The sequence below is a fragment of the Neodiprion fabricii genome, chromosome 1, assembly GCF_021155785.1.
Source record: "Neodiprion fabricii isolate iyNeoFabr1 chromosome 1, iyNeoFabr1.1, whole genome shotgun sequence".
Taxonomy (NCBI): domain Eukaryota; kingdom Metazoa; phylum Arthropoda; class Insecta; order Hymenoptera; family Diprionidae; genus Neodiprion; species Neodiprion fabricii.
The window spans coordinates 709,442-737,175 of record NC_060239.1 but is presented as its reverse complement, the minus strand read 5'-3'; the positions used below and the strand labels follow the sequence as shown (position 1 = coordinate 737,175).

Below are 27,734 nucleotides of genomic sequence, written 5' to 3'. Positions count from 1 at the left end.
TAAGGCTTGAGAGGGTACATTACGAATAGCTAGGGTGCGTGTCCCCATATCCCATATAACATATTTATAGTGCGAGTATAGCTGTGCACTTAGGTGTGCCAGCGATATAACCGTCAAGGTATGGACAAAGGCATCGGAGGTGAGCATAAGAGCCATTTGCGTACGTTGTAATGAAATATTCAAATTGAGTCACTTAAGAAACGAGGCGGAGGCTGGGGGACGAAATAACACCGATCCAGAGAACGACGCGACGCAACAAGAATCGCTCCTGGAGCTGCCGCCAAGGGGTGCAAAGAGCCTCTCCAGGCAAAATTCGAACAACTCTCTACCCAACTTCTCATTGCCAGATGAGTTTTATTCGAGTGCAGGCGCTTTACTTTCGATGGTTACTTTTTTTTCAACAATGCTCATTATTTTTCGCCTCCCCTACGGTATCGATTACAATACGGCCACGCTTCATAATTAATTAAAATATCCTACCCAAACAAGCAAAGGCAGCTGTCGAACATCGATTTTTACAACGAAATGAAATTCTCCCTCCTTCTTTTTACCCGGCAAGTAGGCACGCAGTGTACACCTTGCTAGTTTTGTTTTTTCTCCATCGGGAAGCACGGAATCGAAGCACATAATGTACAGGTAAAAATTCTTCTCGACTTAAACGATTTTCGTTGGTTATCGGTACCGCATAAAGCGACGGAGATTATTATTCTGCAGAAGTACGAGGAAGAGGTTATTTCCGGTAGAATAAGTGAGAAATACCGAAGAGATGCGGCCGGTAGCAGTAAGAAGCACGAGGCGCACCGGGGTGTGTATAACGGACGAGGGAACGCACCCTGCACTCCACGTCGTCTGTAAATTGATCGGCAGTGACCCCGGTTTTGTTCCCTTCCTTCTCTGTATACCTCTCCATCTTTCCTCAACACCCTTTATTCTTTTTCATCCCTGACGGAAGTTGGTTCATTCCACGCAATCCTTGACAATCAGGTTACGGGAGAATTGATTGAACAAGACAGTCGAATAGAGCCGCGACCGTAGCGCAGAAGTAAGAGACGCGAATGAAATTGAATGGAAAGAGGAGTCGGGTTGGATTTAGGATTTAGGATTTGGGCTTTAGATTGGATGCAGCAGGTTTGGTTAGGTTCGTTTTTGCTCTTCTGGGTGGGAGAAAATCAACCGTCACTTAGACTCACCGGAGACGTTTTTCAGGATGCGTTTCTTCCGTAGCTCCTTGCGATCCTTGGCCAGTCCCAACTCGAGTAGCTTATCTTTGATCTTTGACTTTGGTCGTTTCACCCTCAGCTCTGTGTATATCATATCGATCGGATCTACGGAGAGGAGAAGAGGAGCTCGTTAATGCAATTCGCATTCGTAGACCCGCGATGTGACTGAAAAACCTACCGTTGTCGTCCTTCACCACCTCCCAGATCTCCGCAAGCTGAGCTTTCTCCTCCTCGCCCCATTCCTTTGGCAATCTCTTCTGCACTTCGTTTCGCACCGCCTGAAATATCATAGATTTTTATACTCTGGTTCGAAGTGCTTCTACAAGTTTGCTTGGAGAAGTCTTTGAATATTTACAACTACGAGAAAACTGCCGCCTTAATGAAGACATCACGTGGCGAATATACCTATTCGAGGAATTTATTTCAAATGAAATTATTGCACCCTTCGAGCGAAACCCGCAGTTAGAGAAATCGATATCAATATTACAAACACGCTGGGGGCAGAAACTTGAGCCGGTAACAATAAATCATCTATATAGTATATAATATTACCGGAAGTAGGCTAACGCGTCTTTAAAAGCCCAACGCATCGTAGATATAGATATATAATATACCTATATAATTTCAATCGGAATTCTCAACCCCTAAAACTTTTTCATCGTGTAGACAGTTGATCGTCCCTCCGATGTTTTCTCCGTCGTTTTCGCGACGACATTCGACTTGGATTAGGTAAATTGTAAGAAAAAAGTGAAAGAGAACGTATAAATCCAGGGATCCCCGAACTGTCATTGTTATGTTAATTCGATTCAATTTATTTTTGACAGCGGGTGACAATTCGGAGAGAAACTGCAGCTTTGCCTGTTCCACTTATCAATTCGCGAGGAGGCGGCAAGGCCGCAATTAGCAGACGCTTGGCTGACTCTAATGAGAGCAGGGAGCAGTAGTAACCGTGCACGTCGTTGAGGTCGGGAAGAAAAAGAACTACGGACCGAATGTTATCGCCCGGAGATGCAGATGGGATGTAAATTTTCAAAGATACTCAACAGCGCACTTTCCCAGCTCGACAGTCGAGCTTTTCGGTGAGGATAGTTGCGAGCTTAAAGACGAAAGCTCAGCCCGCTAATCGAGGTTCCCTTGTTTTCAAGCATCTCGTCGAGATCTGTGTAGTGCCTGGTCCAGGAGTTTCGAGTATAAAGACGTCGCCGTCGACTCACCTTTGAATTTACTATCAGACTCATCTCCTTCAACTTCTTGATGACTCCTCGTCTCGTGCGGTTGTCGTTGATTATGTTCTTCAACAGCCAATCCACCAGGTCTAAAGAGGAAAATCGTCGTTACAAATTTTCAAGCGTAAGAGAGAGAAAATGGAAGTGGCGGGATGACAATAGGACAGAGAGAAATGAGAGAGAACTTTTTAGCACTATCCATTAACTTTATTTTACTCTCTGGTATCGTCGTTAATCTTGTGCCCGTCAACCCTTATATACATATAGAGCGAGAGGAGGAGAATAAAAACTTCGCAAATAATAAATTCTGACGAATTATTAATGAATTTTTTCTCGGGAACACCATGAGGGAGAGGGAAAAAGAGAGAGAGAGAGAGAGAGAGAGAGATTCGGGGCTTGGTTTTGTGGACTATTTGACGTTGAATTATTATTATTTCTTTTCCTTTATTCTATCTTCCTTTCTCCCTGCCGTTAGGCATTATTTTTAGATTGCGGGGCGTTGGTTTACCTTCGCTATATTTCTTTGTCTGATGTTCCATGAACAGGGTACGAAGCTCATCTTCCTCGGTATCCGTCCATACCCCACGCGAGACTTTCTTGTTTTCGACCTCGACCCCGTAGCCTTCGACCATTTCGGTCGCTTCCCGGGTCGTTTTCCAAAACAATAGCTCCATGTAGGCCTTGGGATTTTTTTCCGCCACTTCGGCGAACTTTCTCACAATGAAGGTAGCGAACTTTGCCAATTCCTGAAAATAGAATTTTGCCAGACTGTGGTTGATGGAACAAAGCCCGGGGATATGACGTCGCTGATCCTCACTCACCTTGTGTTCTGGATTCTTAGACGCCAAAATCTCTTGAAATGTTCGGAATATCGATGCCTGGAATAACATCGCCGGCGTTTTACACTGTACAGCAATGCGGTGAAGAAGTTTAACCGTGCAGTGATTAACATCGGCCGTATTTTCTTTAAACTGTTTCAGGAGTATGGAACAGGATTTTACGACCTTCACGTTCACGAACCTGTTTCGGTCAAGCGGATTATTCGCCATGAAAATCCTATCGTATTCAACGAAGTTATTCCGGATGCGAAAGTAAATACTGTAAATAGAAATAAAAGCTACCCACCGATAGAGGAAGTCGGTGAAACTGAAGTTTGTCTCCTCGACGTGGGGTTGTTCGGCATCTTCATCTTCCTCCTCGTCGGGACTGTCTTCTGTAATATCAGATCAAATATCAATGCGAATGGATGAGTCGCAGAACGAAGCGACGAACGTTGAGTGTAAAATGGAGAAACACACGCAGCTTAAAAGAGAATAACCACGGAAAGCGAATGAGCAGGTGGAACCTTACCGTTCTCCGAATTCTCACGGCTGTTTCCTTGCGCGGAACGTCCCCCAAGCATCACTTCCTCCTCAGCAGCTGAAGCAGAACGTGAAAGCAAGGTTGTCGTTGTAATACGCCTCGACACAGTTCAAACAATCTCAAATTTTGCCTACTACTAACTTTAACCAACTCCTTCGATTAACGTCAACCAATTTCGCAGTAGCTTAAAGCAAACTTCAATACATACATCCGCACTTATAAACACAATGCCGCGTGTATGCGAACGCACTTATTGTTAGACTTGACTCGTTTACACGCGCGTACACGCTCCTAAGTACCTACGTTATATGTATAGGTATATGGGTACAGGTATATAAATATTAGCAGAGGTATCGCGTTGAAGCTAAACGCACGATGTATTTGTTATACGGTAGCCATTCTACCCACTTGCAAAATTCAGGCTCATTTTCTTCCCTTTATATATTCCGTTGTCGCAGCGAGCGCGCTTCGAGACAAGTTTTAAAATATCTGGTCCATTATTCGACAGTCGAAATTTGACAGTCCAAGTTTAGTTTGTAATTTATTTAGGCATCAGGGGTAGGTAAATTATGATTCTAATCAGATTCAACTGGATAAACTCGTCGGTAGCATCTGGATCTTTCGAACAAGTTACTCGATACACTTTTGGCTCTGACGTTACATGCCCTGAATAAAAATCCCTTTGTACTTTTTGCTCCTCTCTCTTTCGAGTAATCCTGCCTTTGCCTTTTCTACCCGTACTTTCGAATGCACAGAGAACGAATGCTGGATCCGCGAATTCGGTAACATTAACAATTCTATACTCAACGGGTGGATAGGCTCGTAAAAGATTCAGGAGTCACGATACCGAGACGAGGGTCTGCCAACCTTATACTACAAGGGTGAACGCAAGCGAGTAGGTATAGCTTGCAAAAATATTTCATACGGCAATTGTCTGCTGCAGTATTTGTTGCCATAGATTTCTGGCACGTAGCTACGCTTCGCGTTCAAGTACCAGACGATTACTTTCGGAAGCCGGTGAAACTACGATTACGATTATGACTACGATTATTGTTGTAAGTTAATTCCGCATAAGCTGCGAATAATCTTGCAAGTTAGAACTTTTGACACACGGTTGTAGCCCGTCGGTATACGAGTATCGAAAGTAGAAAGAGCAGGGCTCAATCTGATTAGCTCGATAGCGAACCGAGCAGCAGAATTGGTCTGTGCGTAATGGATTGGGTCACATGAGCGAGAGAGCGACTTTTAGTCGGTTGTGGTTTGCTCGTTTGATTAGATTTATCAAAGTGATTTAATCTGGCCCGCTTTACCTTTTCTTACTTTCCTCTTTATTTCTGTCTTCGTTTCGATAATACCGACAGGATATCGGGAGAAGTGTACATGGCATATACGAAAATATCTTGTTTTCAACGAGGTTGTAATTGGTAACGTTGTCGTAAAAAAGGACTGGAAAGAAATTCACTGTAGTACAATTTGCAATCCCTTTCAAGACACTTAGATTTAAAGATTAATCGTTATAGTAACGTTACTATCTTCCAAATGTTTGTTTCCAGATAATATATCTCGATACCTTATTAGCCGCGTTGCTCGTGCGCGGAATCTGATTAATAAAGTTCGTACTGGACGCATCCGTTCAAAAAACGAAACATGAAGGTAACTATTCAACGAACTTCAAAGTCGAGACTTCATTATATCGAGCTTAAATAAATATGCGGAATAGCATACGTTGCTCAAGCTCCGCCTCCGTTGCTCTGCGTTGCTAATAAGGTCAAAGAAGCTACATCAACGTTTCAGCAAACACAAATAACAACAACGTGAGAAATGCGAAATGCAGAATGGAAAATGAAGTATAAAGTTGGCGACGGATAACGAGGAAGAGGCGGACCGGATTTGAGAGAGAGAGAGAGAGAGAGAGAACGGCTGTAAAAACGACGGCTGAAGCGAGGCTGGGGGAGAGATGGATAAGAAGAAAGAAAAGGTCAGGGCGCGGAACCCTCGGCGACGTGTCCTGGTTGTCAATGGTTGGACGGGAGGAGGGCCGAGACCACGAAGAACCGGAAAGGTAGTCGGTCCAGCAGTTTAGACGGTCCAGTTTGAATAAGTAGTTACCAGCGTAATAGTAGTGCTGGCCAGAGATGTTGGCTGAATACAAAATTTGCGCATCACCCCCGCTCCCTGACGCCCATCTTTTTTTTAGCAGCGCTGACTTGGCCGTCTTCTCGGTCGTGAGGGTTATAAATCCCTTGACCCGTAACCAGCGGGACGCGTCGACCTTTCGGTTCGCGAAAAAACAAAGTCAACCCGCTCCATACACCCATAATGCGTGTATTTGTATATTGCTGATATGTACGTACCAGGGTGGTCATTAAAAGGGTCATTTTTGAATTTTGATCGGCTCACCCTCGAAATCGGCTCGATGCAGTTTCAAAATAATTCTGTAATTTTTTCACATCTTTATCTCAACACTAACTCGTGCCCCAAAGAGGATGGATTCCATTCAACCCTTCCAGGGGCACATCAAATGTACCGAACGGATGTGGATGAAATTTCGTATTGGGGGATTCTCAAGTCGCTGATAACGAATCTGAACTCGAAATTACAAAATTCAAAATAGTAGATCCAATGTGGCAATATCAAGTGCATTTTGGGGTTATATTTTCAAGGACCGCCCTAGTACGTACCCAAGTATCCAAGATTAGACATGTCAAAATTTTCGATCAAGCCTTTCGTTTCAAAGGTGCCTACTAACGAGTTGTACGAAGGACCAATTTGGAAGACTAAGGGGGAAGATAGGGAAGCAGGGCGTCTTTTACACACGCTTTCTTGTCCCTCGGGTAGTTAATTGCTTTCTAAGATAAATGGACCGGAGGATCAACGGGCCGATGTTACCTTAAAAGCTTTAGCTAGTATAGGCCGAAGATTAGTCTGACGCGTTGCGATTAAAAGGGATGTCGTCGCTGAGGGTTGCGGGTATCGCTCGGTGAGCTTTACCTCGCGAAGCTCGCGTCGGCCGTCGGAATAACGGAATTGAAATCATTTCGTATTCAACCGCAAGAAGTTGACAGTCCGTAATCAAGTGTTTTTCCCTGATCCTCAGCTGCAGGCAGGTGCGTACTTGAAGCGAAAATTTATACACCAGCGGGGAAATTTAACACACACTTAACCCATCCAAGTCGAATTACAACGAGACGACGAGGAAGAGCAAACTTTGCGTTTAGTCAGCCGCCAAATCGTTCCGAGTTTCACCGCGGAGAATGGAACGAGGATAAACCATATCTAGAGGCTCTGTTTTGCTAACCCTGAGCTCTGGACGATTCAACGGCTGTCTAAACCCAAAGTTCGTTGAGCTTCTCCCGCAGGATGCGCGGGCTTTGGCTATGGTGCTTTCCGATTAGACGCTAAAACAGGCGTTAGAATCCAGCCGAAGAGAAAACTAAGACAGGGTTGACCACAAATTTTCGGGAAACAAATTCCATTACATTTCCAGGTTTTCCAGGACCTAAAACCTAGTTTTCCCTGACATTTTCTCAGCTCTATCAAGTTACTGAAAATTTATTTTCTCCATGACCAAATTAAAAATCCCCAGACAATTCCAGGTTTACCCTGCAAGACTAGTTGAAGTGTAACCTATAAATTCTCTATACACGTTCGAGGACAGCTGTGAAACCTGATCAAATACCATCGAAATATTCGTCTGCACGACGTTTGAAACGCCTTTATATTTTCCCCCCTTCATCCGCAAAGCACTCTGCAGGTTGCTGCATGGTAACGAGAGGGAAGAAAGCTTCCGTTTGTCTCACATAAGATCGCGTGTTTTTCGCACACCCCTAGCAATTCCCGGAGTGGCTTTTTATCCGGGTGATTTTCTCCTAGGTGGAGGACAGGCGTGTATCTGGTCCCCGTTTTTTCCCGAAGCTTTGCGAGAGGCGGAAGGGATGGACGTACTCTCTGTACGGAGTACGTATTTCCGCCAACGTGCAGGCGCTATCAGCCTTCCGGCCGAGGGTCGACGCCCCGATCCAGATACCTACACGTATCATTCGAAAATACTCGTACCTATAGGTATAAGTCCGGGTAGACCATGCACGAGCGATAATTATCCGCTCACAAATTACATCGCGGACCAACGCTGCCTTTCGCCTCTGCCGACGCACAGACCCATCCCCATCTCTCCTTCTCTCTCTCTCTCGCTCTCTCTATGCAACGTTTATTACGCCGATAATATAACCGCATAATACCGACGCGGCAGCTCGCCGGGGGCTGTGGAGTGATAACGATGATACTTCATTTGGGGGACCTCGGGGCGGTCAAAAATCCCGTAGAAAAATTTCCCTGCTTTCGCGTCGGTGTACCTGCACTTGGTGTACGTGAGTGTATAGATATATTATATTTCGATGATGCGACGAAAAGCAAAAATTGTATGCTAATTAAACTACGGGTTATAAAAAATATTACTGTTATATATAAAGTATCGGGTATCTGACAAGGATTCATTTATTTTACTTCAATTCATGGCCAAAAAAATTTACAACACTGTGCTTATCATTTGTTTCGATTTTCGATTTTTAAGAGCGTGTATCTCAGTAGCAAATGAAGATTTTTCAGATTTTAAAAGACATCATGAAAATTTCATTTTTCCAGTTTCAGGCAAAATAAATTTTTCGGAAATCGGTCAACGCGTTCGGATTTCATTCACGTTTCAAATCGGTCATTTTTTTTCATTCTTTTTTTCTTATTGCCCACCCTGTATAATACTCATGACGCTATTGTACTAACAACAGTTCATATCTGATATTGCTACGACTAAGTAACAGAATAAGGCTGACATTTGTACAACGCTCGATAAACTTGTCAAGACTGTTGTAGTAACAGTGGTAAAATAATTTACACCGTTGAAAATGACACTAAACTTTCTTGATCCTTCTTGAAGGATGACAAATTGAACGCGACCAATTCCGGCATTTTGGTGAATTTCAATTTGAAGAATTTCAACTTGACAACGCAGGACTAATTCCCCGTAATTTTTTTTTTTTTTTTTAGCTGTCCAAATCCGGCTATTCCTACCTCAATAAAAAATGTTGTTACTCCGAAATTGTTCAACGCACCGCAATTCTGGTGAAATTTTTGCCCTCTGGCCGTCCATTTGCGATCCTTTCCCAATAAAAAAACCATCATCGAGAGTTCATTAATCGACGAACGGTTGTATGAGCCCTTCGGGTGATGGACAATGAACATGGCTGGGATACATCCCGGTTGGTTAAAACCGAGTAATTTTCATGCCGATATATTAATGCATAAGCCCCCGTCAAAAGTGGAACCTATCCCGGCTTACCACGGCCTGATTTCACCACAAATATACACACAACAATGCGCGTTGTTAAATTACCGCGGTTTACGGAGTCGCTTCTGCCGATGCATGTCACGTACCGAAAGTGTGTGAATTTTCCCGAAACTCGTTTCTAAGCTTCCCTCGAGTGCATGTTTCGAGAATCAGCATTTTTCCCTCGGTATTTACGCTCTTGATTATCACCGCCGAGATACCAACAACGCGGAGCATTACACCGAGGCACGTTGTGTAATTTTGACTAAAATCAGGAAATGAGAGCGTGTGCAAAACAAAAATGAGAGGAAGATAAAAAGAGAAGGAAAAATACCGCAAGGGCGCAGGTTGCAGAAGTTGTAACGATCTACCGAGAGTTTGGCGTTTGGTACGGATAATTTGATTTCGGAGAGACGACGAGGGGTCGGAATGTTTCAAGAAAATGAGGAAGTCGGCGCTTATCTTTGCCTTTGCAATCTCGGCGGCATTCATAGATCGTGTCGAGTTAGCGCGGCTGGTCTGCTTTGATTTAAGCAAATCCCTACCCAGCAACAGAGATCAGCCTCAGAGGATACTAGATAGGGGCAAACACAGTCCGAGTTTCGAAAATTCGCGTCTCCCTGCGAGCGACCCTTTGCCGAGGTTCTCGGTTATGCTCCCTGTGCAGGCGCGTTTATGCGTTCAATGGGGCTTCAGTGGGGGGTCGGAATCCGGGGAGGGTGAAGAGGATGGAGAGGGTCGAAAGCGGGTAGCAACCAGAGAGAGAGTAATTAGAAGCTAATGGCGAAGAACGCCGCTGAAATAGATCGGAGATAATTGTGCGTACATCCGGGGGAGTCGAGGGACTGCACTCTGCGAGTTTGCCGTGATGTTGTTTCATAACGAACGAAAATAAAGATAAAAATAAGAGATAATGTACCGAGACCGGGGTCGCATTGAAACGCTAATGCGACGGAAAATGTCCTGCACCATGATTGTATGCGGGAAGCTGGTTTCGAAATTTCGTCAAACTATGCGGATTTCCCGGTAGCGAGAAAGTTTCGAGGATTTTATAAAATTTTATTACAAGGGATTAGATACCGAATTCGGTCGAATGAAAATGTTACATGAAGAAAATACGAATTGCAGGTATGGAGCTTTAGGTTTGCGATAAAGGGGAACAGAGTTTTGTTATAACCGTAAAAATTGCACGAACAAGTGTATCCTTTGCCCGATTCGTAAGCCGACTACAACTTTCAAAACCTTTCCTTTATCCGAATTATATCTTTACAATACACGTTCCTTATTCTTCGACAATCGGTCAAACCGCACATGCTTGAAATGGAAAACACTCACATTTCAAGATGGCTGGGTCGAAATAAGCCGACTAAAATGGAAACGATTTCTTGTAAAAAGTAACCTGCCCGTAAAAATTCAATAAAGTTTTACAAGAACCTGAGTAAACCGGAGGCGTGGGAGAGATTGTAAACATGGTGAGACGCTTCAAGCCCTTTGCAAAAACCGAAAAAAGGCAAAATGAAAAATCTGAATTTCATGCTGTAGCGCAAAGTTCGCGTACGATGAATGCCGGATATAACGAGTAAAGGGGCAGAGCGACCGGAACGCTGCGCATGGCGGAGGCAGAGGCGAAAAGGGCGGGGTAGCTCCAGAGCCCAGCGTTAAGCCGGACGGATCAATATCACATTACTATAAATAATTAATACGAAACGTTTCTCTGCGTATGCCTGCGTCGTTTCGAAATGGGAGGAGGTGTGGGCGATGTCGAGGGCCTTTACGCAAGGTGTTGGCGTTCGCGAGGATCAATCGATCCCCGCACGTCTGCCGCCTCGCCTGAGGTTCGGGGCAGGGACGGAAGCTTGGACGGTTCAAAACCTATTTTTAGATTTGCTTTTTTCTTTCTTTTTGTTTTTCAAGATAATAAAAACACTTGTAGCAATTTGAGTTGAGGGCTTGATTGTTTATAGTTTTAAAAACATTTTATCTCGTGGCTAGATTCTTGAATTTGTTTATAAAATTTTTTTCAACAATTTTTTTGCGATCAGGGCGGCAAGAATGATTCTTAAGTTTATTCCCTAGGCACAGCAAAATGCACTTGACGAATATCTTTACAAAAATTTCACGCGCTTTACATTCGCATATTTTATAAATCACATGGCATGATACGGGATGATATCGGACGGCCGGAATAATTCAAGGAGTATAGATAGAGGGGATGATCCGCAAGTTTAGCATACCCCGCCTTATCCGGCGGTCGGTTGGTGCTTTGTATGGTCCAGACCACCGGCTAATTTACCCTCGGAACGAATATCGCTTTCGACGGCATGTGTTGATGCCGCCGAGCCGTTCGTATAGGTAAATAGAGGAGGGCGAGTAATAAATGGCCATAAAGGAGATAGGCTATTTTACGGATAATTAAGCAGAAACAATAGGCGCGGCAAGGGTGTAACCTAGTAAATAGGGCTTTACAGGGAGCTTTCGCTCGGCATTTCACCCGCGCGAGGACCGCGAAGGATCTCACATCACCCGCTTCTCGTCCATCACGCCAACTATATTATAAAGGTCATGAAAAGTTGGGCTTCGGGGCAATTTATTTTTTTCATCCTCCCGCACACTTTCTTCCGGGTTATACGTCAATTCATGTACAAGGCACGCGAGGATGCGAAGCGCGAGTGTTTCAAATTCAGCAAACTGCTCGTGATTACCTCAATATCATCATCCCATTATTTCGGCTGGTCACGTCAAATTGACACGACTCATGGCCACGCTCGGTTCTGATTTCACTTAGTTTACCGACAAGCTTTTCCAAGCTTTGAAAATTCGTCACAAGTCAAATCGATTCGTATTTCGAATTCAAAATTTTTCCAACCTTCGCCTATACACGGTCTGAAACTATATTTGACACTCGGTCCGGAGCTGTGGACCCTTTTCTAACCCTTCTGAAAATAACCGTAGAATGGTTTCTGATTTTCTATAGAACGATCTGAATGAAATAAATTTGAAGCAAAAAAAAAAAAAAAAATAGAAATAAAAAATTAAGCACAATAGATACAATAAATGGGTACGTAAAGGTTGAAGCCACACGTGTAGCAATGAAAACTGGAACCAGAGAGAGACATGATACGCGCAGAAAAGTGGGCAGAAAATGGTGCGAGGGTGAATTTGGAGGTCGAAGCTATTCGTAAATCCAACCGTGATTCCAAGCCGCGTTATATTTTCTTCGGCGTTCCGTCACCCTCCAAAAAAGGGTTGAATTGAGAGAAAGAGGGAGGAGGAGGAAAAAAAAAAGAACAAATTGAACCGAGAAACCGAGTAAATATCCCTAGTTGACCGCTGCAGAAACTTGGCATAGTTCTAGAGTCTGACTGTAGCCCGGCAAAAAGGCCAACACTCGTATTCATTCCACGTGCGTCTCTCATATACTTCGAAGAGAGATTTCACCGTCACGTGGTAATAATTTCATCCGCCTTGACGGAAAGATCAGGGCAAAATCCTCGGCCCCACGTACCTAACCCGGCCAGGAGTATTATTGGACACGAAATTCTGAAAATGACGGTGATGATAATAATAAGAGATATTTTGAGATGTCGTTTCTCCCGCCGGCACGTCGAGAATTGGGATAAACAGGTTCGTGCGATGGTTTGCGGCGAGGGTGAATTCCGAGGGTGATTTTAATCACATAAATAACGCAATCAGGTACGAATACTATCCCTGTACCGGAGTATTAATTATCATGCCCACAGTGACGATAACCAATCTCGTAGCGTAGCTGTACACGAAACATTGAGACAAGTGTATGTCCCGGAATCGGGTAACCCTATTCCGGGCGTATAAGCCCTAATAACTACCGCACAAACCCAATGTACCGTATAATATAATACCTTAACTTAAGTAAATCCATGAATAATTTAGCTGCTGATCCCTCCTCGGTATAACTGGGCAGCCGCACACCAACCAGCCAAACAACCATCCAGCCATCCAGCCATCCAGCCACGGCACACCCGTTACCCACAGCATTTACGGTTTTAATTTAAGCCTCAGCCTACGGTATGAAATTCCTAATTACCGCGCGTGAATGGATTGAACTTTCGCCAACGCCGCGGGGTATTATACTCAGCATCATTGTGCCCGCGTCTATATCCCGCACGCGGTCCGGAATAGACCGCCCATTCGGCGTGCTAATCGATTCCAAGTGGAGGAAAATGGTCCGGTGTGTAAAAGTTTGTCGTACAAAGAGTGGAAAAACACGGGTACCTGCTTCTTCCAATGAACGCAAATTAAGCGAGAATCGGCAATTAAATGAAAGCAAGTTGAAAAAAAAACGTCGAGACGCTTTTCCGTCGGTCTGCGGTGATTGTGGAAGCTATACGAATACGCTCGAAGTTTACGTTTGAGCTTATATTCCGCGAGAGCAATTTCATACGAGGCGACAACGATCTTACTACACATGCATACCCATCTACGCTCGGTTTTGGAAGGTTACCAAATAAACTAGGCGCTTGATAACAACGCCGTTTTTAGTCACATAAAATGGCTATTATTCTCTCGGCAGTTTGCTTCTCTCCAAGACTATACCGATAGATTCTCATCATATCAATCCCGCCCTTGTCCCGAGATATTTTCTCACCGCGAGAAAGCAGATCAACCTCGCGTCAGAAATACTCATCGTCAGCTTGCAAGCTCTGTATTGGACGAAAGGCTTGGCCTAGTCGAGAATGTAAATTCAGCAACCGGGATGTCTGCGGCTGATGAGGGAAGCGATTCGGCTCTCTCAGCATCGTTAGATTCGATGGATATGAAACGAAATGGAATAATGGACGCTATCGGAAACGTCGTTTGCAGGCGAATCATCAATGCGCTGAACTGTGCAATGGCTGTACGCAAAACCTATAGAAATTCATGGAATACGTGGATGATTATCACCAAGTATCGCAGAGACGATTGTTTTTCTTCACTATACGTTCAGTTCGCGGGATGAAAAATGTTCCGTCGAATCGAATTTCGAGAAACAAGGATAGGCCGTAAATTGAAAAGAAGGAAGTGCTAAGTAGCGCAGACGCCGGCGATGGCAAGTGGCAGAGAATACTTTGCGCTGCATGTATGGGGGTGATTATAGGCACGATTCCAGAACCCCGAGGTTTACGATATACAGGAGAAATTTTATTACGGGCGACGGGAATCTTGCTAGCTTTTTGGAACCTTTCCAAATAAACGGTAGGTATATAGTTAATAACTCGGCTCTTAGTGACATAAAAAAGCTATTATCAGCCATTACAATTCGGGACAAACCCCGCGGATCGAATCCGAACGATCTATTAAATTCTCCGCGTTCTGGGAGTCTCTCTTTTTTTCTTTACTAGCGTTGCCACTTATTCGGGCGTTATTCTCTTTCCCTTTTCGGTTCACACCTATAAACCACGGAGAGCGACAGACCCTTTGAAAAATTTCTCACAACATGGACGGTGAATTTCGTGAGGAAAATGAAGTTAGGGAAAATATACAGCAGGAAAGGACAAGCAGTTGGCGTGCGAGGATTTGCCCGTGGGTGACAAAGATTCTGGGTGTTTGGTAGAGGTTGATGTTTCCAGCAAAATTCCGAATTCCTCTCGAAGAACGTTGACGTCCGGACCGTGGTTCCAGGGCTGTGATAAAAGTACAAAGTTGTTTACCTCTTTTCACCGGAACGAAGTGCTTGTTTCATTATTTTACAGTTAATATTGTGCTTGTTATGCAATTCTTAGATTCTTGATGTCCAGCTTCACAAAAGATCAGATTCAACTGTGTATTGGAGAATTTTGGGAATGTTGACAAGAAAGTTCGTCGGATGTTTTTGCGCTATGGTGGGTAGTTTCTTTTCTATATTTATTCTTTTTTTTTTGTTCTCACTCCCGGGGTAACAACTCTCTCATTTAAACCGAGCTGACTGTAAAAAATAGTTCACCACAGTTGTCGCCCAGTTTTTACTGACAAAAGTTCGTCGCCGAGCTGTCCGACAGAGTATAGTGGCAGCCTCGTTGTAGCCAAATAGAGGCGAAACTTTTATGCAACGTTTTTACCGAGAGGCGAGACGCGAGCGTTCACGTTTCACTATTGTTTCAAATAAGCTACTTCATTGTTTCACCAAAATTCTTCGGATGGACTTCGGTGAGCTGGTACTTGGCTGTTGGGAGGGAAAAAAGTGCAAACAAAATGGCAGAATGTATAGTAGATACCTACTTGAGATAGAAGACTCAACGCTATAAAAAACTGCTGCATAACAAGACTGCGTTTTTAAAATGTTCACTCTAGAGAAAGGTGTGAAAATAGAAGAAAATGATTAAAAAAAATAATAAATAAACGACGAGGTTCCACTCTCATTTTTACGTGAAAATGCTTCGTTTAGGAAACCAAATGTTTTTTTTTTTAAAGCTTTACAGGGGTCGCACTAACTCAGTAAAACTCCTTGATGAAATTAAAAAATGTCATGTTCAACCGTTTACTGAGTCGGCGTGGAATGCCCCATGTATGTATATAGGTGCTCACTCGTCAAGAAGTAGGATAAGTTTGAGCCTGTTATTGGAGAACAGGGAATAGAAGAAAAATAGAAAGAATGAGACAAGATGAAAGAAAAAAAAAAAAAAAAAAACGAACGTAAAATATAAAAGAGCAAAGGAGAGAGAAGCGAGTGAAAGAATCACGGCAATTCCAATGGAAACTACCCTGGATTCAAACAAGCCTCTTTATTGCCGTAAAAGGGCTGACGGATAAGACTATTTCAACGTCGTCGTACATCAAGAAGGCGTTCGAGAGAAAAAGGAGACGGAGGATTAGGGGATGACGCAGGTTCACGGGAGGGCGTCCTCCTCTCCCTCCTTCCTCTTCCGCTCCTCCCCGCCCCTCCCCACCCCTCCTCTCGCCGAGTTATGATATTCTCTTTAGGCAGGAGCCTCGAATTCGCCTCACCTCGGCTTGCCTAGCGACGGACGGACCACCTCCGGCCTTAGTCCTAAATTGATTTACTTCCCTGTCCTGCATCCTTCTGCTCGGCTTGCGTCGTTCCCGACTCTCGCTTAATCTTTCCGTTGCACGTGCGCCCGGCCTTCCTCCGGGACGTCCGGGACGACAGCGTCATTCTTCTTTCCTCGTTATATTCGTCCTAGGAGGAGAAACTTTGTCCCTTATGGGCCGGTCAAGATGGCGCGCGGCGCCCCGGAAGTCACGCTTGCAATCACTCGCGCCGTGATGATGGTGCCGTTCAAGTCGCGCCCTGTTACCCCTAATCATTTCAATTATGTCTCGCGCTCGAGCTTTCAAGCTTGCCAAACGAGGAGCAACGTCCGAGGGAGAAAAAGGTATAAAGGGGGAGAGAGATCGAGGAAATACGAGATAGCCGCAACCGCGGAATTACACGAGTGAGTGACGTTCGCCGTTTGTTTCAAGGCGAGACAAGCCTTGGGGGGTGCAGATTCTAATCCCCAAACATTTCACCAGGCTACGCGAACCATCTGCAGAGTTTAGTCATATTATACGAAAACAGGACGAGCCTCGGTTTTGATTAAATCCTCAGAGGGATGGAGAGAACTTTGCACAAATCATTGCTTTATCTGCTTATGGATACGTTTACTCAGTTCGAAGCTCTAATCTACGGAATCAATCTTCGCAACGGCGTGTACAAGCAGACGGGAAAATAGGTTGGAAAAAAAAAAAAAGAAAAAACGAACGAACGAACGAACGAGGGAAAAAAATGGAAACTAAAATGATGAGGCGAACGTAGCGATCGAACGCGGCTCTTAAAGCGTCTGAAGGATAAGACGTGAGCACTAAACCGTGCCAATAAATTTATATTGGCGGATTATGATAATAAAGTAACGGTGATATCGAGGACTCGATTTGTTTTAATTTAACCGTAGTATCCTAAGTGTCGTTTTATGGTAATATGATGGAGATTCTTGAGAAAAAAAAAATAAAGCAATAAAAAATAAAGCCAACGTAGCTCTCCATAAAGTATGTAAATTTGTAAAAATTAGAGGGTAGAAAGAAAGGACACAGTACCGGCAAACATGCCTTAGCGATTACTTCGACAGCCATTGAACACGATAAATGACAAGAAGACCATTATCAGTGACCAGGAGGAATAATGACAACGGTAACAATGAACCGGATCACGAGTAAAAAGCTCACTGCGGTTGGCCTCGGGTTTCCCAACATAAGCCTGTCGGACTACAAGAAGCCTGTCCCGAAGGGGGCGGGAGGGCCGAGCGTGAAAGGACAAGGCCGCAAGACCTCCAAGACCTCCGCTCTTCGGGCGACTGGAAAGCGTGCGGCATGTGCTTCTGTGAAGTTTGATTCGCGATGGGAGGTCAGACTTCAGGGGAGCTGGCATCTCAGGAGATAGAAACTGACCGCAAGGGTGCCCGCCGTTCAACAGCAGGGGCTGGGTTGCAGAGAGATGGAGAACGGAACAAGGAGAATGGCGAAGTCGGAGCTGCGGAAGACTGACAAAGCCCGAGAGGTCCGGGCGTACCGAGTTCGAGATTGTTCTAATGCCGGGTATATTTAAACGCCGAGCTTTACCCAACAGCCGTCGTTGCGGTAAGGTAAAGTCGAGCATTGGATGAGCTTCGAGGAACTCGAAAGATCCCGGCTCGCGTTGCGGAAGATTCTAAGAGGAAGCGACGACCTGCGGCCATTGGCATCATCGGCAATGTCGAAATACCGCAGGCACCATCGATGCTCAATTTGTTCCGCTTCACCGGCAGCACAAGGTTACAACACCCGGAACACGTGACGTTGCTGCTGCATTTGCATGCAACTCTGCCTTTCCAATTAGAGCACGCACCGTGCGACTGGCGGGTATAGGTACGGTGTACGCACAATTAGCCAGCAATACCAGGCGGCACTGCACCGCTTGGCTTTTCCATATGTCATGTATTACGTTATTGAAGAGGTGCGGCGCGTAAGCAGAGCTTGCAGAACCAGCCTGAAAACTGGCGAGACTTTGTTGTTCGTTAATTGGTCCATACCCACGCATGGATTAAGCAAATAGACTCTCCTGCGGCTATGCAAGAGGATAAATATACGGGCTGGAAGGAAATATAGTGCAGCGGAGGACGCGATACGGACGGCGTTTCGATGAAACTTGGACAGCGATTGGTAATTCCAGGGTCGTCCCAGTAAGCCCGATGGCTTGTTACGGGAATAGCGGTAGCCGGTGCTAGTTTAGCGCCCTGCAGTGTTTAATATGCGAGAGCTCCCGCTTGCCGAGGCCTGTTCTAAATGCGACACGAGGTTGCCTCTATGACGGCGTTATCGTCGACGGGGTTCCAAAAGCTGTAACCCCAAAGCTGCGCCCTCGCTTCGCCTTCGGTCAGGAAACTGCTTTTTAACGTGGTTCCAAATTTTCTCTTTCACACATTGAAATCAAGTAAATTCTGCAAAATCATACCGAGCGTTCCGTTTTCGCGAAAGAGGATCGTCGAAAGTGATCGTCTAGTCAAGTCGGAGGTAGATACAAACAGCAACTGCAGTTGGCCAGAGGCCAGTCGTCGGGGTTTCATAAACGGGTTTCTCCACCCTCCTCGAAAAGCGCAGCACGCAAGGCAGCCAAACCAAATTACCACCTGAGCTCGGATGAGATAAATTCGTATATCGTGTCGGTTTAATTCATTTATATGCTCTATTGAACCGTGTCGGAGCGACTGCTGGTTCCAGCGCTCTCTCATCCCGGACGACTCGGCGCCGAGGTTTTGCATTTTGTCCTACAGGCGAATGTACGATTCTACCAAATGTTATACCCGGTGAAAATTGGGGAAAAAACTTGGTTCAAACGATAGAGGACGAGCTTTTTTTCTATTTCGTTATCTATTTCGATTGCGGATCTGATCGTTGCTGCAGAAAAGATTTCCAAAATTTCCAACCAAACCACGCGGGGCAAACTTAAAATTTTTGAGTTCAACGGAAGATGGGAAAAGTAGACGAGGTCACTTTCTCCAGTTACAAGATTTCGTTTCTCGCGGCCATTCCTCGCCGGGAAAAGTGACGACGGTGAGACTGAAATATAAGGGGATTTTACCGCCACCCTCCCAGAATTTCGGCATTCGAATGAGGTGCGCGTTCAAAGTGCGAGAGGTGAGGGTGAGCAGCGGGGAAGGGAACATTGGCCACGATGTCGCAAAGCACAACGCTTACTCCTTCCTGCTTCTTATAAATTTCGCCCTTTCGGGCTTAGAATCGGAGATCGGAAACGTCACGGCAATGGCTCTGGATTCTTCTTCGAGAGGGCATGAAAAAGCGGAAAGCCCAGGAAGAAGACGCGGACTGGAGATCTTGGAATGATTTTTCCCCATTGTCGGCAAGCGGCGGGGATTACGATATAAGTCTGGCTCAAGATTTGTTCCTTCGGCTTTGGGCACTTCGCGTCACTCGACGGTCAATCCTCTCAGCCCCTGATCTTCCCTGGAGCGGGCGTTCCTTGCGATCCGAGTGCAGCGTGGAAACAAACCGTTTATTTTATTCGTTAGGTCCGGAAGGCAGGAAACGTCCGGAAACCTTGACGGGTGTGGGGGAAGCGCAAGAGCACCGGGAAGGGAAACTACAGCAATAATGGGAAAAGTCGGAGAAGTCGCGAGGACAAAGCTTTGGCCCAAGTTGAAATCGCCCCGGAGACGTCAGCTGCAATGGCAATCATCCGTCTCGAGAAAAACGGTGTCTAGATAACCGGAGCTCGACGACTGAACGTCGTCGTCTGCATACGCGTCACCTTAGCTAAATACCCACCGTTTTAAACCCGAAAGCGAAACGACCCGATCCATTCATCGTGATAAAAAACTACTCCCGTCCTGGGTGTAAACGCTGGTGCAAAACGTCAAGATGAGGTAAAATAAGAAAGGCGTCGAGTGCGGTACGAAAGCCCCAATTTATCACGAGAATAAAATATCAGCCAATCGATGCTCCATCCGCCAGACTTTCGAGTCTAGACGAAGCTCGAGAATCGACGGTTTTTGCGTCGACGTGTAGATGTTGAGGATCCTTGCACCCGTGCACATTTCACTCGTTACGATTCAAAGCTGCCAAGTCCCGCGCCTCTCGGTGTAGCTTTGAATCGAGCGAGTTCGAATGCTTGAGGGAAACGCGAATCTCGCATCCGTTCGTTTTGCCTTCGATGATCGCAGGCTTCGAACAAGGAGAAAGCGAGCCGGGACTAGCCGATAAAGAGCCGAGTTGATTAAGGCAACGCGCTGATTGATTATGGTAGATCGTTTCTTCTGCCTTCCCCCCTACTTACAATATTAATACCATCACGTTCGGCACCTTTGCTGCCTTTGATGCGCGCCTTCTACAAAGGATAAGCGCGAAATTATTCCACCAGCTCGTAAAGATGCGTCCCGGATTAATTGAAGCAATCTAATGAAGGATTTAGGTCTAATCTTATTTACGAGAGTATTGTTATTCCTGCACCCCGCCAATCGTATATTCGCGAATCAATCGTACGATACATCAACCCGAGGGGAAAGTTGGATCGGTAGTTATGCGTAGGTATACGTATTCAGAGAATTCACATTTTTCACATTTTCGAATCTCGTCGTAATATTTTAGTGAAATAAAGAAAGCATTCGCAAAACGGAAACACGACGGATCGCTGAGTTTATAGAGATTTTTATGAGGCGGGTATAGCGGTTGAAAAAGGTGCGTAAGATTGGGTGCGGCGAGCGATGAACGACGCAGAAGTATGTTGTAAAAGTTTTCAATTTTTTTTTTTTTTTTTTCTTTTTCTCTTTACATCCTTGTTCATTCCGCTTTTTCTGTCTCAATTCGGTTCATCGGATGCGTCGGATTGAAAAATTGTAGTAAAAAGAGATGGCCGAGTGTATAAGACGAGAGAGCGCGGAATGAATTGCCTCTCAGTTTTTACGACCGAGCGACGATTCCACGATGCGTGTAGCCGTGTAACATTTTATACGAGTTCACAAGCTGAAGAACGAAGGTAAGCATTTCTGTTCGGTGAATGTAAACGCTCGAGGGCAAAGACCATCGTACAATTTGTACAATTTTTTCGATACCACGGCAATTTTGCATCTTCGATATTCACGGTTTGCGAACCCACGAAAAATGTTGCTACCGCTTTTGTGCTCGTCGTTATCGAAAATGGGATTTTTTTCATTATCTCGTTTTTTAATAGTAAAAAATAATAAAAAAAAAAAAAAAACTCCCAACCTGGAGAGAAAAGTTTTCGATTTCTATTGTGAAGGAGCATGGATATACGCCGGATTCAACCGCTTTGTTACCATTGATACCAGGGTTGCGGTAGCGGCGCTGAATCCCGCGAGGAAAAAGGCTTCGCTGGCATTTGTCGGGGAATCGTCTCTGTGTGATATAAGGTATACGCATAATATCGATAAGATATAACTCCGGCACACAAAAGAGGGGATGGATGCAAAATTGAACTCTAGTTCGGAGCGTCTAAGCCCGGAAAATACCATTTTCACCGGTTCGGCTCGCGATTTCAAGGGGCTAAAATGCGTCGTTTCATTTTCGTAAGCCGATAACTATTCCAAAGTATCACCGTATTTATATGCAAAATGCTGGTAGTCAAAGGTGCGACTCGAAAAACCGCGACCGATTGCGAAACTGACAGAGTTGGCCGACACGTGTCGAACCATGGGCCGGAAATTCGTGCTCAATTTTTCTTCCGTAAATCTTGACCATTATTTCCCATCTCCGTAACTTTCTCGCATTTTTATTCCACAGTTAAGCTCATTAGATAAATCGACAATATTATCGTTCTGCTTGGTAATATAGCTGGTGGTGAAACAAATCTGTAGCAATTTGTTGGGAAAAGAGATGTGTGTTGGATAGAAAATGAAGGTCCTTTAGCATGAACAATCACCTGTAATTATAGTTTTATTTTGAATAAGGTATAAGGTTGTTCGAGATATCCGGGATATTTAACGATGAGTTCTGGAATCCTGACGAGATGAAGAGGAGAAAAGGGGCTAGGGGAGGGGGAGAAGAGGGGCTGTATCTACAAAGGTGGGATAGAAGGAAAAGCAGGCGCGGAGGAATTCTTCCCGCGCGACCTTCGCGGGTCCTTGGAATCCAGTTTTGAAATGACTGGAATCCCAGATACGTGGGGCATTCGGCTTGCACCCCGCGTTTCGTCGCGCCGCCGCCACTTCATATCGGCGATGCTCTTTATATAAATACGAATATACGTGTGCGGGAATTATACGAGCAGGAGCTCGGGGACGTGTGTCTGCGTTAGACAGTGCAGGTGGGCATATGAGGCACGCTACGTCGGATTCCAGGGAGATTACCCGTCCTTAACGAGGGCGGATCGGGACCGAATTTATATAGAAGGTACGCGAAAAGTGTCATCGCTTGATCAACGACACTCGTGCGATTCGAAAAGTAAGGTAGTAGGTGCGCTACTTATTGACACGTTTAGACCCAATGATTGAACCTTTTATTTAAAAACAAGTTGGAAAGCATAAATTGATGGCACAAATTGTGATTCTCTCGATTATTAAGACCAATTGCCAGAGGGTTGTACGGTACAAATTTTTTTTTTTTTGGTAATTTTAGAACCAAGGATCAAACGGATAAAACCAATAAAGGTCAGTGATTGGTACAGGGTCCATAACTAGGACACTCACCTCAACTGTTTTCGCCAGGCATTCAGTTCGATACCGATTGTAAGCATCACAGAACAACTTTAATTTGTATTACAGTTTGAATTTTGTGAAACGCGTGGTTGAAACCTGAAAACTTAACCTGGTGAATTCGAACGCGGCATAGTCACCTGGTATTCGTTTTATTTTATTTCTATATTTTACTCTCTTCCAGATTATTTATAGCATCCCCGAATTCTCATCTCTGCTAAACTGGCGCCGAATCGGTTGGGTACTCGAGCGGAGTAACAACGATAAATTTTCCATTGTTGCGCCGGGAAAAGTATGAAGAGAGTCCGCCCATCGGGGCGCTCGTCTCTCTTCTCTCCTCCCTCTTTCTTTTCTTTCATCTTTCGCTGCGGACATCGAGGAGTGGAGAGAGAGCGAGAGAGAGAGAGAGAGAGAGAAAGAGAGGGAGAGACAGGAAGAGAGGGCTACAAAGTCGCAAGCCTGCCTACTCGATTCTTGAAGAGATAGTGCAGGGATGACGGGGGGGCTTTCGGAGTCGAATTGATGGTTTTCATTGTTCACCAGAATGGGCGGGACTTTGCCGGTGAGCAAAAGCATGCCGAATGATTATTCATCCCCGTCTAATTCCGATATTCCGATATTTCCTTATCGTTATAGTTCACTTGACAAAGATATTTAGATCAGTCGTTAAATCATACGCCTTTCGAATGAATTATAATTAGTGTTGGGTAAGCACGAAAAACAATTTCCTTCCTAATTTCGGTGAAAAGACGGAGAGAGAAAGAAAAAACGAAGTGAATTCATCAAGTGTTATTTTTCATACACCAGTTGAGAGCATGTGAAACGATTCCATTAAAATTCTGTAGCGAGCGAATGGCTGTTCAACGTTATATAAGTTATCCAAAGTAAGAAATAGCGGAACGGTTAGAGCGAGTCACCCTAGCAATGTATTTTTCGTCTCCTCTTTTTATCGACCTTGTATATACCGAAAAAAAGTACAGACACACATACCATACACACACACGCACGCACACACACACACACAGATATATGTATGTATATATATCTGTATATGTATACATTTGTGTGTACATGTATCAAGGCAGCAAAACAAGGACATTTATCAGGATTGCCCGATAAAATAAATAGACGCGAGTAAAGTGACGTTTTAATTATAAGGGGAGTGATGTATGTCCGTTGAGCTCGGAAATGATTCTGCACAGGGTGGAGCTTGACGCGGAAGGATCCTCGGAACGAAATGCCGAGAGAAAAAGAGAAAAAAAAAAAAATCGGACGGACAGAATAAAAAGAAAAAACAAAAAAAAAGTCAAGTCCGTCGATAGTCTTCGCTTCTTCGCAATGATAAAAGAAACAAATATTGAGAATCGAATGATCCATCAGACCGATACGTAAGTATATGAACAAAGTAAACTTACGAACATTTTCAAAGCTCGAGTTGCAATTTGTCTAAACAATCTTCGGACGTCGATATAATTGTTATACCTCGAATAGCATCGCTGTAGCGTCTCTATACTTAGTTTCGTAATTGAAGGATTTACAGATTCGACTTGCAGTTAATTAACTGCGGAGTAGCAAGAGTCGAGAATTTTTCTCTTGCACGAAGTAATCTTTATTAATGCGCTGCCCTTAACCGGGCGGCGAGATTTCTCCATTATTAATCTGACCCTGCGTGTAGGTTTTTACCTCGCCGCTATTAGCAAGAAAATTTCGATTATTTTCCCTAAGAGAATACATCAGGCGTTGAGTTTAGGTGGGATTAATTACTGATAATTAAACGAGAAACATCCTTTTCACATTTATGCGGATATCGGTAACTGACTCCTGTCGACTCTACCAAGGAAGGTATACCAAGTCGATTTCTCCAATTCGATTTCTTTTGTAATATATTATAGTGGACTTAAAAGTCAGCGACACGTATTTTTTTTTTTCTTTATGTGCCATTAAACACTTTAAGTGGGTGAAGCAACCCTTCAAAGTGAGGCTTGTCAAGGGGCGATTTGGCAGTTTCACCAACAAGTACATAATATTTTTCAACCAATTCAACTGGAAAAGTTTTCTCATAACGAGATATGAGAAATGTAATTCTTTCAATAAAAAAAGAAAAAAAAGAAAAAATCGCCCCTTGACGTGTCTCACTTTGGAGGGTGGTTTCATCAATTATAGAAAAAAAGTACCTGTCACTTAGTTTTTATTAAATCGGAGATATCTTCCTTGTAAGATGCGACTAGAGTTTCACAGCTCCGCAAAGAGTATCAATTCATCATCTCTTCACGTTCGACGATCATTTCTCCGGAATGACCGCTTGAACAAGCCTTAAATATAACGATGAATTCGGTGGCATGAAGTTGGAAAAACGACACGAGTATAGGCAAACCAAAGGGATGTGACTATTCCGGTATCAGTGATAGTCGGAAAGCGAACAAGAGAAGTACCAATATTTCAACGAGCGACGTCTCTTATATCTTTGCCACGTTATAACAATCTCCTCCTGCAGTATTTATTGGATGTCGTAAGGACGTGCGATTGCAGGCTCGGCCTGTTACGCGATTGTATTGAGGAAAGCGAGATATGTGCGCGTCACATATCATGCAGGGGGGCAGCAAAAAGGTATGGTAGGAGGTGTACGTGTATGACTGGTGGTTGGTGGCTGGTGGCTATTGGGGGCCAAACGAATTATACGTTCGAAGATCGATAGCGGCGAACAACGCGGACGCTGAGAGTGCGGCCTGGAGGTTGGACGACGGCAAAAAAGCATGGCGGGAAAGGTTGGATTAGCGAATTCGCGGAGTCGAGCTACCGAACGAGGCTCGGTACAGCACTTATAATTAATTAATTATAGGAACCTCGGCTAAGCTGGAGGGTCACCGCTGACGTGGACATGCACACGCGGATGGATATTCGGAGGTTGAATCGTATCATCTCGGTTCCCTCATCTTTTTTTCACGCAGCGAAAGAACGTTGGGGATATAGAATGTTTTTGCCTGTGGGGGGGGGGCTTAATAACTCGGATCAGAGTGAAAATTGCGGAGACGAAACGAAATCAAATATCGTATACGCTGGATGGAGGTATTCGAAGCGACATTCCGACCCTCGCGGCAGGTGAATGCTTATCCCTTTCATCTGCACGGGTGAGGCAACCGGCGTAAAATGCTTTCAAATGCAAATCCATCATTTCGCGCGGAGAAATACGCGCCGGCACGATCTAAGTTTAAATAGATTTATTTTGGAAAAAGCGATAGAGAGAAAGAAGGGGAGAAGAATTGCGAATCAACCGGTAAGGACTTGCGGCATTTTACGTGGATTGAGATTTTTTTTGGGCACAACTATTTTCGCAACGTTGGACCATCGGGCACTTTGCGTCACTGTGTGAAAAGAGAGAATGCTAGAAAAAAAATCCACCCTCGCGCAAGGCAGAGGATCTTCGGACGAATCTACCGGAGAACAGGGATCCGAAAAATTTTGTAGGAATGAAAGTCACCGACGTTGGGGGTGCTTCTCAACCGGTATAAATCACCCTTCGCTTAAGCCAAGACTCGGTAATATTTCACATTTTTATTTACGCTGCCTTCGCAGCTCAGATTCGATTCAATACTGCAAGAGTTATGCTCTGCTGCTTACGTTGTACCGACGCAAGTATTCTGCAGGATGGTTCTCCTTTTCAAGAGCGGTATTTTCACAAATTTCAACAAACTGAAGAACAAAATATCTACCGTAGAAAATCCAAAGCGCGAGAGAAACACGTAGAAGATTAATTTTTTTCCGCGTACTCCGCAAGTAAAGCCAAAGCTTTTCGTTATACGCGGACAATTTCTACAGCCGGAATTCCGACTCCCCACGGAGATAAGAATAACCTTTGAAATTAGAAAGCGAGTGATCACCTCGAGTGTCGGAGTAGGAAAAGAAGATAAAAGGAGAAGAAAAGAAAAGAAGAGAAAAAAAAAGAAAAGCAAAGAAAGGAAAGAAGGAGAGACGGACTGGCCGTGGCTGATTAGGCCTCCTCAACAAATGCAATCAGTGAGTTTTGAGGCAGAAACAGTAGAAGAGGAGGGATTCCGGCGTCGTCTCGATCTCTGCTGCTTCATGATACGGAGGAATTTCTCTGGGGGATAAATACTTGCGGAGCTGGGGGGGGATATGCGCGAAATAATGTCAATCCACGAAGCGGAATAATAAATAATAAAAAAAAACCCTGGCACAATGCACTCGTAAGACAAACTGAGGTCAAAACTGAGAAGCCGCAGTGTTAGAAGAAGAAGAAGGAGGAGAAAATCCTTGCCCCTGGCTACTCTCGTCTCTCTCTCCCTCCCGATCCGTAACTTCCCTGATTAGTCACGAATCCACTTGGCGCGTCGGAGGAACGTGTGGTCAATGTCCCAAACATCAAATCTGCGTGACGCCGAGCGACGTCGAAGACACCGTGTTCCTCGGGGGTAAGTAAAGTAAAGTGTTTTGCGAGATTAGGGCAGAGCGAGACGACGGGTCGGTTTCGCGACAAGTTCCGGATGCGATCCGTCTTCATTTGAATACTTCGTCCCCTCCTCTCTCACCCTCGACCTTCATCGCTGGAGGTGCTGGAAACGAAGCAAGTGGCATCGGTAGTCTGGCTGAAGGAGGATACCGGCAAACGCTCTTCTCTCTCTTGTCCCTGATACTTTAAGCTAGTTTTCACGGCCCTCCCTCTCTTTTTAGTGGTTAACTTTGCGGGCAGGGTGGATCGGCGAAACGCCGAGGTAACGTAAACAGAATTCTCCGCTAGCCGGGTATATATGCAAATGAGATACGATAGGGCGGGAGAATTACAACTGAGTATAAGGGAAAAAATTGAAGTAGGCTGGTAATACATATTAGTATTCGATCCGACGCGATCTCGGGTGCAGAAAAAAAAGCTGTTAATACATAAGCCTTTTTCCCTCCTACCCCGCCCGTGAATAATTCATAAGATGTTGTTCGGAAAGTTTGTTGGAAAACTTTC

The 27,734-nt window shown here is 44.7% G+C and overlaps 1 protein-coding gene across 1 annotated transcript in view; it reads right to left on the bottom strand.

Moving 5' to 3' along the window:
* Positions 1-27,734, bottom strand: part of LOC124178445 (protein timeless homolog) — an 87,567-nt gene that overhangs the window by 4,568 nt on the left and 55,265 nt on the right. Inside the window, exons 15-21 of the mRNA XM_046561793.1 lie at positions 3,797-3,865; positions 3,572-3,659; positions 3,268-3,466; positions 2,955-3,192; positions 2,435-2,535; positions 1,399-1,498; positions 1,191-1,325 (exon numbers count right to left, since the gene is read on the bottom strand). Coding sequence (XP_046417749.1) covers positions 1,191-1,325; positions 1,399-1,498; positions 2,435-2,535; positions 2,955-3,192; positions 3,268-3,466; positions 3,572-3,659; positions 3,797-3,865 — 930 coding nt within the window. The remainder of the gene's footprint in view (positions 1-1,190; positions 1,326-1,398; positions 1,499-2,434; positions 2,536-2,954; positions 3,193-3,267; positions 3,467-3,571; positions 3,660-3,796; positions 3,866-27,734) is intronic.